General features: G+C 40.6%; 1 protein-coding gene across 1 annotated transcript in view; it reads right to left on the bottom strand.

The window, feature by feature from the left end:
• Positions 1 to 3,493: 3,493 nt before the first annotated feature.
• mei4 (meiosis-specific, MEI4 homolog (S. cerevisiae)) overlaps positions 3,494 to 11,477 on the bottom strand; it is a 29,133-nt gene continuing 21,149 nt past the window's right edge. Inside the window, exon 5 of the mRNA XM_046873527.1 lies at positions 3,494 to 3,969. Coding sequence (XP_046729483.1) covers positions 3,706 to 3,969 — 264 coding nt within the window. The 3' untranslated portion in view covers positions 3,494 to 3,705. The remainder of the gene's footprint in view (positions 3,970 to 11,477) is intronic.

Genomic DNA, 11,477 nt, shown 5'->3' with positions numbered 1-11,477 from the left:
CCGAAGCGATTCTAAAGAAACAAGACTAAACGATGAGTGAGGCTTCAGTAACCGAGATCATAAGTAAGATAGAATTTGGCTTGTAGCCTTGAGCTCATTATAATATCAAGAATAAGAAATCAATTTTTTTTCCAAAAGAGTTTCAACTATAAAGATTGGCAAAAGTCTGATAGTTCGTAAATGGGGATGGGTATATTTTACGATATACATTTTTCAATATATTTTATATCGATACCGTTATCAATACTACTCTCTATAGGGGGAGACCGATATGGGTTTTTCTCTGGCTGACTCCGATATTTTTTTGGCCGATTTTTACTAAATCTAACAATAAAATTATAGTAAATGTATCGATTTATCGCAGGTCGAATCTTGCTGTGCCATTTTATCGCGAGTTTCTCTTTGGTCCCGATTTATCGCGAAAAATCTGAACTTGTAGTAAATTGTTTTTATGGAGTTTGATGTTGAAATTAGTTCATTATTAGTAAAACTATAAATAAATACAATAAAATACTGCACAGCGAATCGTGTGTTTACTCGCGATGCGCCCAAGCTGAAAATCAGTAGCATTACAAGAAACAGTCAAAAAAAGGGGCGGAGTTGAAGGCAAACGTCACCAGATTTAGCCAATGATGATAAAAAAAATGGAGTGACGTGTACCTTTACGAAGTGACACAAAATTCAGCTCGCTATATTCTTGCAAATGTTTTCTGTGTGGGTTTAAAATATGTGAGGGGATGATTTATGGCTTAAACAATTAAAAGAAAATTACTTAATAGTAAAATAAATAGTACTAATAAATAAAGAAATGATAGCAATATGAATACTACTAAAAGTAAAAAAAAAAAAAAGAATAATAAGTAAATAAACATCAATAAAATAATAAAAAAAAATCATCACCTGAAAGCGATTAAGAAAAAAATTACGATTCAAGAGCAGATTTTAAAAACATATGAGCTTTAGTTTTTCCGGGGCGTCCCGCACCGTTTGGCTCTGGGCGCACACCATTAGCTGTTTTTTGGTCGGTTCGGAGGCGGAGCTCATCGGTGATTAAGAGCACTCTGATTCGGTTTTACGAATGAGCGATGACGGAGTAAAGAGGGGACACGCTGACGCATCTCGTTCTTGCTCGTCTTCGCAAATTAGCGACACGATTTAAAAAAGCTACACGAAAAGCTACACGCCCACAGTCAAACATGGTTTGGAGTTGTTTTGGAGCAGGAAACACTTGAGACCTTCTCCTCATACACTCCCAATGAGCAGTGTAACAAGTGTTGGACAATGTCAGCAGTAAATCTAAACAAAGAGCGAACTCGAGACGCCTGAGCCTCCGTGTTAATGACGACAGTGGTATTGCTCATGCATCTTTCTGACATATTAAGCACACAAGAGCCACTAGACCGCCACGCACCCCCCCCATCCAGGAGGTTGTTTTTTCCGTGTAGTTCATCCCCAGGATACCAGCGACAGGATATGAGAGATGCAGAGATGGCAGAAGAAGAGGCGGGAGCAGAGACAATACCCAGGAGATGGTTATCGGCAGGCAACATGGAGTGAGCACAGACGGTGTCCAGCTCCTCCGGCGGCATAATTCATGATGCCCCTATCAAATGAGTCCGGTGTCAGGGACGTTATTGCCTGCACAAATATCTCAGCGTGTCGATGAGCCGGCATCGCGGGGGTCACTGATGGAGCTATTTATGAGGGGATCGTGAACTTGAGGAGGGGGAGGACGTGAAGAAGGAAAGGGGGATCACGAAAGGAAAAGAGATTTGTGAGCGAACGTAGTGACCACCGCAAATGAGAAAACTCCTCGGTCTTGCAAAGGTTGTGAAAGACTTGCGTTCCGAGTGAGGACTGGTGGGAGTTATGTCCAGTCTTATGGAGTTGGAATGGTAACGGAAAGTCAATCCAGGGGGCAACATCGTATATGCTTTATGTCCATATCCGTGTTCTAAACGTATATATAAGGCGTGGTATCGGTTAAATATACTTATATGAGAGTCACGTAGGATACGGATTAACATGGCAGAGGTAGAGCTGCGTCTTCCCAAAGATAGAACGGGAGAAAACATTTCTTTTTTTATTGCATCGTGGTTTTTCCCATCGCGTCAAACCGAATTAAAATCTCTTAGTTGATTATTGACACGATAATTTATTAGAACCTGCACTTTAGATGGATAAAGTGAAGAGCAAAGTGAAAAGTCTAGCTTTTTAAACAGGGAAGGATCACAGCCAAGCTTGAGGGAAGCATTTAGGATTAAAGGGGGGATTTATAATGAACCGAACGCTTGCCTAATTACGGCTGGGTGGCAACAGGGGGGCAATTTAAAATCCACTGATTGCCGAGAACTAGGAGGACTAAGCTTTAGCAAAAGTGATGAAACAAAATTATAGCCTGTTTATAAAAGTTGATTCGTTTACACGTGAATGCAAAACGCGGTATAATATCGATCATTACACTTATTCTCGAACTAAATCTCCAATTTAAACGACCGTCAGACGTCTGGTGATACCGGCAATTTCTGCTCACCAGCCCCAAAAACTAATTCCCCCAAAAACTTCCCGAAATATTTTTAACATTTGAAATAATGATTACAAAATCTAACTATGACATGCGTTACAACACAATCTCAGATGTTTGTCAGAAACTCTGTTTTCCATGTGTTTAGTCGACAGGTCGTATGGGGGGTTGGCAGTGCTGAGGGTCTGAAAAACACACCTTTTGGCCGAATATCCGTTTAAAAAGCGCATATCTTTCTCTCCGTTTTTTGAGTTTCCGCCCGCACAGAGTCAGCGTTTTAGCAAAAACATAGCTTTTGTAGTTTAAAAAAAAAAAAGTTGCGACTGTCATATTTTTATGAAGGATGCAGAGGACTTTTATACATGTCCATGTGTCAGAAAATCCTGGGCCCGTATTGGAAAGACTGAACAAAAAAACGATAAATTGCGATGAGACTCAAAGTGGTGTTAGAAGTGGTACACGGATCAGGTAAGACTGTTCCATCTCTCCTTTGGTTCCTGGTATTGCTCTGTAAACCTCGCGAAGAAAATGAGTTCATGATCAAGAGAACAGTAAGAAAATAATATGTAAAAATGCGTGGCCTCTTCAGGATTTCTGTATGAATTCGACCTCAAATGTTAAACAAATATTGTAATGGGTTACTGATCCAGAGGTTGGGTTTAAGCCCAATCACCACCTCCCCCACTGCTGAACCCTTAATCAAGACCTTAAACCCTCTCAGCTGCAGTATCATGACTGACCCTGCGATCTGACCGTAATAAAAAAAATAATAAAACTGGGACGTGCGAAGGATTTACGTGTGTGACCAACAAAGGCTGTTTCTTCAAAAGCTGAAATAACGAAAACGCAACATTTTCAATTGCCTAAAAGCGGGCAGCCAATAAGAACGCTCCTGTGACTTGCCAATCAGACAGAGTTATGAACAGCCGTCCACAATTATTCTCCAAAATTAATGATGAAGGCAAAACATTCAGATTCACATATTTTATTGGTCACAGTCTTTGCATTGTCATTGTTTTAGTCCGAGAACCTGACTGTTATCCGACCTTCAAATGTGTTCCCGCTTTGTCTAAATCGCACATTTTTCACACATTACATCAACTTTACTGAGAGATTTGGGGATTGGGGTGTTAAAAAAAAAAACCCTGTCAGTCATGCAGCAGGAACACAAGCTTTGATGCTCAGGTCTCTCGGGTGCAAGCAGGCTTAAGAAGTCCCTCGATTCTCCACATGTAAAGAGCGAACAGGGGGAACTCATCCGAAAGAGGGAGGACATGTTTTTCCAACTGGATTTGGAGGTGACTGTTTTGGTGCTGGTGGTGCAGCTCGGTCCCTGCTCTCTCCGACCTGGTTTGAATAAGCTGTTCTAGGGTCCAGAAAAGGTAAAAGGAGTTCTCATACCTGACCCAGTCTACCTGCTTTGGCTGCTGTCCCTCTGGCACTTCCTGGAAAACAAAGGGCAAATGTGTTTTTTTTTTTTAATCTTTATTTGTTTTTTTTAAATATTTAAAAAGAAATGTGTTAAAAATGAAAATTACAATACATTTGTGTTAACATGCTAATTTTGACCTGCCCTAATATAAAGTATTGTATACAAATATAAACATTTTGGTTGCCCATAAACTGAAATGCATGCAAACTAATACAGATTATTATTTGTTTAATTTGTATTAATTTTAATAAATGACTTTGTTCACTATAGCTTACATACAGCATTCCTGAGTTTCAGAATTTCAAGAGCGCCTGCTTGCTCAAAACTCATATTTGGACCACGTCTATTTGTTCCAGCTGTAAAACGGCACGGAGGTAAGGCACATTATAGGGACCTTCCGCATGAGGAGGAAGGTATAAAACCAAATTCAGAAAACTACAGTAGCCCCAAGGAAAAGCCACGCCAGCATGAGAGCACAGGGATGGACTGAATTTTCGTAGTTGAGTTGGCAAAGCCGACAAATTTTCCTCCCGTGTGTTTAATTAGGGAAATGGAAGGACGAGGGTCTGAATGGCACAACGGGGGGCGCTTACACGATATGAGGTCGTTTTGAATGTTATGGCTTCATATGAAGGATTCACTTGCATATCAAAGGATGCATGATTGCCAGAAAGTTGCCTTCGGTAGCTGATTTAATTGAGGAAAGTCTTTTATTAAACGCGTTCTAACAGCTCGCGATTCTCGGGTGGTTAAACACGGATCGTTGACGAGCGCATTGAATGAATGCGTTTCGTATGCGAATAATGGCTTTGACCCTCATTTCTTTATTCATTACATGAAAACATTTGATGTGGACGGTCCTCAATTCGTACCTTAACTTACTCAACTCGCGATATCGGCCGACAGCTTCCATAGGAACCGATGATGGATATACGGGATTTATGCACGACCCAAATGCCGATTAAAGGGAATTTAAAACTACAGAGATGCATGAAAAAAGGAACATGTGGCTTCAATGACTATAGCGGTCAAATGATGAAGGGAAAAAAAAAAAAAAAAGACAAAGAAGCAACTAAGAGAAGAATACGAACAAGAAAAACTCAGATATTCTGAGGATCTCAGAAATGATAAAGCTGGGGGGAAGAGAAAAAAAAATGAAGTCTTTCCTTTCAGATCTGGACCTCCTGGGACGCAGTGCAATAAGACTGTGCTTCAGGACGACTTATGGTGCGAAACAGGGGGGATAGTAATAAGAAGGAGAAAGAACGAAGGAGAAAGAGATAGAGAGAGAGGCCAACGAGTACAAACAGCAAATGAGACCGACAGGAGAAAGAGGATGGATAGCTTTCAGTCTCTCCGAAAATGGAAGCTGGTAGAAGATAGATGAGCTGGAAAAGGCTTTGCTGAAGATCTTTGCTCTTTGGGGAACAGAAAGCTTTCTTACTGCACGCTATGAAGCTCCAGATCTCATGTACAAACACCACCAGGTTTAGTCCTCAAATCATCCTCAAATGTCCCCAGTTTGGAAATTCTCTAAAACCGTCTAATTCATGCACATGTCCAATCATAAGCAGCAAAACTTCACGTATATACCGATCAGGAGCTTCAGCTATTGCCCACATCCGACATCGGAAAGGTGGAAAAAATGAAATCTGTGAATTTGACCAAGCATGGGGCCAAAAGTAGGTGTCCAGGAGAGATAAAAAATTGGCTGTGCTCTCTATGTGGAAAGGAAAACACTGAGACCAATCATGTGTGGGAGCTCATGTCTGGTGGAGAAAAAGAGATCAGAGAGCAGATTTTCCTCAGAGGTTTTTTCACCACCCTGGGTTGCAGCATTAGCGACGGTTTGGGGAAAAAAAGACGATTGTGGCTGGCTTCACACTGTAGGAGGAGGTAGGAGGGAGCATTTCAGAATGCATAACCTATTAAGCCTTGAGCTTACATGTGTAAGCCAAGAACAGGAAGGCAGTACAAGGCTGAGGCTACAAGCATGTCTAGAGGCCAAGGTAGTCTTCTGCTTGTGCCTAAAGTTTCAGCAATGTGCTCGGACATGTGCTCAAGTAAAAAGCATTGAGATTAAAAATATTCATGTCACCGATTAAAACTAAAGTAACAAGTCTGGTATGAAGCAGAAAGTACAGATATTTGTGTAAAACATGTCATGAGTCAAAGCTCCGCTGTCCATGGTAGTAAAGAGTGCTTTATTTTTTCCAGTCTAAACCATGTGACTATTCGTTCAGAGGCTTTGCTCTCTCCTATGGAGACGTGACGAGGCCGAGCGGCACGAGTTTGTCTATTGCGGAGTCGCCTGATCTCATCCCACCATCTCTGGAGGCGTGAGAGTGATGTGGCGGAGAGCAAACGCAATACAGAAACGGAGCGGCTTATTTCTCACAAATGAAGAACGAATGTGTGCTTCTTTCGTCTCACCGGAGACAAGAAAAAGAAGGAATAAAAAGCAAAGAAGCGGCAGAAAATGCGCTAAGACTGGACGCTTGTTCGTACAGAACAGAAAGACTGATCTGAATTAAAAAGTGATAGCAAATAAATAAAATAAAAATACATTTAAAAGAAAGAAAGAAAGAAAGAAAGAAAGAAAGAAAGAAAAAGATAAAAGATAAAAGAAGGGAAGAAGAGAAAAAGAAAAGAAGACGAGACGAGTAAAGAAAAGAAAAAAAGAAGAGAAGAGAAGAGAAAAGAAGAGAAGAGAAAATGAAGAAGAGAAAATGAGAAAAGAGGAAAAGAAAAAGGAGGAAAAGAAAAGAAGAAAAGACAAGAAAAGAAAAGAGAAGAAAAGAAAAAGGAAAGAAATTAAAAGAGGAGAGAAGAACAAAAGAAGAAAAGACAAGAAAAGAAAAAAAGGAAAGAAACAATGAAGAGAAAAGAGGAGAAAATAGAATAGGAAAAAAAGGAAAAAAAAGAAATGAAAAGAGGAGAAGAAAAGAGATGGTATAGTGGAAAGCCCACCTGCAGGTTCACGTGAACCTCTTTTCTTTTTCTCCCTGTGCAGAATTAACACTCATCTAAATGCATAGGATTTATTGTGCCTAGGAGCCGAGTCCCAGCGAGGACCCTGCTTCTGCCGCCCTTAATAGACCAGACACTGAGGAGGAGAAGAAGGAGGAGAACGAGAGAGAGCAAAGTCCTGAAGAGGCTTCAAACTAGGACAAGTAGTACTCGCTTAATGGTTCTGAGGAAAAAAAAAGAAAAAGGCGGTTCAAACACGACCATGATCCAAACCCACAGAGGTCCATCAGTCTCCCGAGTTTCAAAGTCTTCAACAAAGGTTGAATTTGAATTATTCAACTTCTCCTCAGCTGTGTTTTAAGAGCAACGGGTTCCTCGGCAGGATGAAATGGAATCTCGAATGACTGGCTGGAGAGAAAGGTGGAGTCAAATATGCACCTTTATAATGGCCTAGGATTGTTATATTGTATATAATAATCATTATAATTAGATCCACATTGACCAGACATGACAGAACATTCTGAGAACATTCTGAGCGGTGACGTGAACAACACCGATTATCTCTCCATGGCACCAGTTATCAATGTGGGATACATTTAGGCAGCAAGTGGAGATTCTGTCCTTGAAGTCACAAACGTGCGAAAGTTTGAAATACAGTATAAAATGGGATAAAATTTGTTGGCATCGTTTGTTCGAGTCTGGCCTTTCGGATCCCTGTAGCTTTTACTCAAGGATGGGAAATAAAAAGCCGTTGTTGTTGGGGAAGGTCAGTGTTTACAGAAGGTTTGGGTTTCTTTTTTTCCTCTTCACAGCAATTGGTATCTAATATTCCCACATGCTTGAGAAGGTGCATTTGATAAAACTGCTATACTGTATGTATTTAGAAAGTGTGGGAGGAAACAGGAATACCCACAGCAAGCAAAGATTCACTTGACCGTTTTCCTGGGTGATCGATCTTTAGAATGCTGACCCTATGAAATCCAATTTACACGTTTTTTTTTTTTTTTCCCGCAAGAGTCTGGCTTTAGTGATGTGGCGGCTGAATGTTTTTGCTTCTGTAGGTTGACCATTTGGCAAATATCTTTTAAATCTCTACTGCCTATTCTTTTGAGCATCAAGATAATATTCCTCACACCGTTACACTGCCACCACCAGCCTGATCTGCTGACATAAAGCAGGTTGAGTCAATGAATTGACGTTTACATTTAAGGCACCCTTATCTTGTAGGGTTGAGGGTTTAGGGCCTTGCTCAAGTGCCCAGCAATGGTGGTGCTGGGATTTGAAGTTGTGACATTCCGATCCAAAGTCCAATGTCTTATCCACTGAGCTACCACCTCCCATTGGTTCTGTTGAACCCAAACTACCCATCAGCAAAAAAATAAAAATAAATGGACTCCATCACCAGATCAGAGTTTTTTTTCTATTTATTGTCGGTTATGTGATTGACAGGAGTGAAAAAGGGAGTTGATGGAATATCCTTCTGAGAGTAGCCATCTGCTCATCTTGATTATAAAAAGTCGGTATTTATGTTGCTCCCTGGTTATTCTCCTTCGACCTCTCATCAGCAAGACATTTAACTTTGCTGCCATCTGAGAAAAATTTCATTTCATGCTGCCACACATTTTGTTTTCACTTAATACAACTTTTTTTTATTTACATTTTTTCCCCCTGGGATCGATAAAGTGTTTTGATACAACTAATTTAACTATGATTCTCATGATCAGGGTTCTATGTACTTAATCCTATAATGGTGATCGATAAACCTTGTATTATGGAGGAAAGGCCTCTGTCTATGACATTAAACAGCCGAACCAGAGGTATGTAACATACATAAATGTGTCCGAATTTCTGATCCTTGAACAAAACATGATGTTATGCCCAGTTTTATCCTTCGTAAAATCGTCTCAATCTACAACAACTTCTACAAATTGATTTTTTTTCTCCCCCCTTTGGCTGAGATGTTTCTAAGGGCATCCCCTTGCCCCTCCATCCCTCCCTCCCTCCCTCTCACAACAGAGAGATTTACAAGACAGCAAATCGATTCGGCTTTCTCCAAGAGTCCATTTGTTGAGCTTTATCTAAGATGATCCGATCTTAAGTGTGTGGGTTTGTACCATTAAAGAAAACATTTCCTTTGTTGGGACGGCACATGATTTTATGGTCGGTGTCCTCAAAAACCACACTCTGCAGAATCGCTCACGATATTTTGATTGCAAAAAACTTTTCAATTTTTATTTGTATAGGAGTTTTTCCTGCGGCGAGGAAAAACTCCCTGAGATGGCATTAGGAAGAAACCATACTCGAGAGGAAACCCGTCCTCATCTGTGTGCCATCAAATGTCCATTTATTTGTCCCTGCTGTAGTCTTTACTATTTGAGGTACCAAATACAACCTGCACCTTTTGATCCAAGTTGGCGTGGGAGATCATAACGGTACAGAGGTTCGCTCGGATGCAGCGCCGTGAGAAATTTTATTAGGAGCCACTGTAGACAACGGGGGTGGCATGTCATATTTTCAAGGACTCTTGCAGTCGCATTCTGGACTAACTAAAGCTTATATATACACTTACTACAACACCCAGACAGTGAAACGTTACATTAGTATAATCTAGATGCAACAACGGTGAAAGCAGGCCATCCTGGTAACAGATTGCTAAAAACCAATGTTAGAGGATTGTAAAATCAATGGTGGCGTAGTGGGACGAATCCTGAAAAGAAGACTTTCCAACAACGTGTCCCCAAGTGTTTGATTCCTCCTGGAATCTATCGTTTTGCCTACAACAATGTGGTGTTTACAATCTTGCTCCAAGACACATGAGGCCACTCAAGAGGAAATAGCGGTCCACCCTTTTCCACATCCGAAGTGGTATCAAAACTTTTGCGGTCTAGTTTTGGAACACGCCAACAGATGGCGGCACAAGGCTGCACGTACAGTCACAGGGAGCGCCGACCTTCAGATATCAGTGCGCCAAAAGACGCTGGTGCTATTCTGAGCTTGAGCTTTGCTTATCACTGAGCTTTTCTCGCATGCGAGTTTCTCACCCGATCTCACATTTGCAACCACCCTACACGCCGGAATTGGCTCCTGAGGACTTCGCCCTCTTTCCGAAGATGAAGATTTGGCTCAAAGGTCGCCGTTTTGACACGGTTTCAGAGGTCTGCTGCAAATATCAGAAGATGATCGAGACCTTCCAGGACGTGTTCCAGTAGTGGCGGGAATGCAGGGAGCGCTATATTGCTGTGCAAGGGGAAGTTTTTTATAAGGCGATGGTGTGCAAATCTAGATAAATAAAGTATGAACAGAGCTCGAAAACTTTTTGATAGGACCTCGTACATAAGCCCATGTTTGCTCACGTCACTTTGATTGACAGCGGCCCCAGGAGTATGCCATCCCCTCCACCCGTCCTGGCCATGAACACCTCCGACATTATTCCAGATTAGATCCCTGGCACAGACACTCTTATGGGCACCCTTTGGGCCCCTGAAGAATCCTAGTTCTTGTAGGCCTCGTCAACTGTCCCAAGAAAGAGCCCTTGAACCAACACTCAAACGTCAATGATACATTGCCATTTAACTTAAGCCTTATAGTATTATTCTTCTCTCACACACCCTTCCTGCATTTATTTATTTTTGATCAGAAACAACCAAGAGGTAAGTCCAACTGCCAGAATAGAAAAGAAATTAGTTGAATTGATGTCCATAATGATTACCCGATTAACCTTCACTTGAAGGGTGGTGATAAATCTAGAGCTATCGGTGGGTGCAGACATTCAAAACTGTAGTCCCTGTCAAAATATATGCATTATGTATACGAAATAACTGTCAGCTCTCTCTATTGATGAGTATTTTTTCCTAAATGGTACGTCAATAGAAAGCCTAATGTGTTGCCTACTTTTACTGACAGCCTGGCGTGCAAACAATGCAATATTTATATATTTATTTAAGTATCATGGAACAGCACCTGCTCATGTAATTAATGTCTTTAGTATCTTGAAGAAGAAAAAAGTCCACTTACTGTGAACCTTAGGTCTGGTGAGTGGTGCCTAATGAGCTGGTTCAATATTAAAGGTGTAACGGCACATGTATTCGTGCTAACTGTTTCGGTACAAGACACACTGCAGTTTGTTTAGTCTCTGCCTCATTTTTAGCGCAGTGTCACCGTTTTATTTTATGTATTTATTTATTTTTATTATTATAATTAACCATGAAAAACAATGGCGGGTGTATTAACAGAATCGCTGCCTCTTCCTGTCATTGGCAACGTTTTTGAGACAGTTTTGTGATATGGATTCTTTTGTGTTTTATGCACCGTTTCTAGAATTTCTCTTGAAGGGAAAAATTCCTGACAACTCCGCATATCGAGGGAGTGAATGAATGAAGTCAATGAAGGAAGAACGTATTAATTTATGAATAAATAAATAAATCTGTGTTTCTTAAATGTGGACATTCGTTGAAGTATTGTGAATTAAGTAGAACAGTTACTTAAAACATATATTTAGAAAATGTAATATTTAATAAAAAAACTATAAAACAAATAAATAACAGACCCAAA

Source organism: Silurus meridionalis, chromosome 18 (assembly GCF_014805685.1).
Source record: "Silurus meridionalis isolate SWU-2019-XX chromosome 18, ASM1480568v1, whole genome shotgun sequence".
Taxonomy (NCBI): Eukaryota; Metazoa; Chordata; class Actinopteri; order Siluriformes; family Siluridae; genus Silurus; species Silurus meridionalis.
This window is presented reverse-complemented; position numbering and strand designations above follow the sequence as displayed.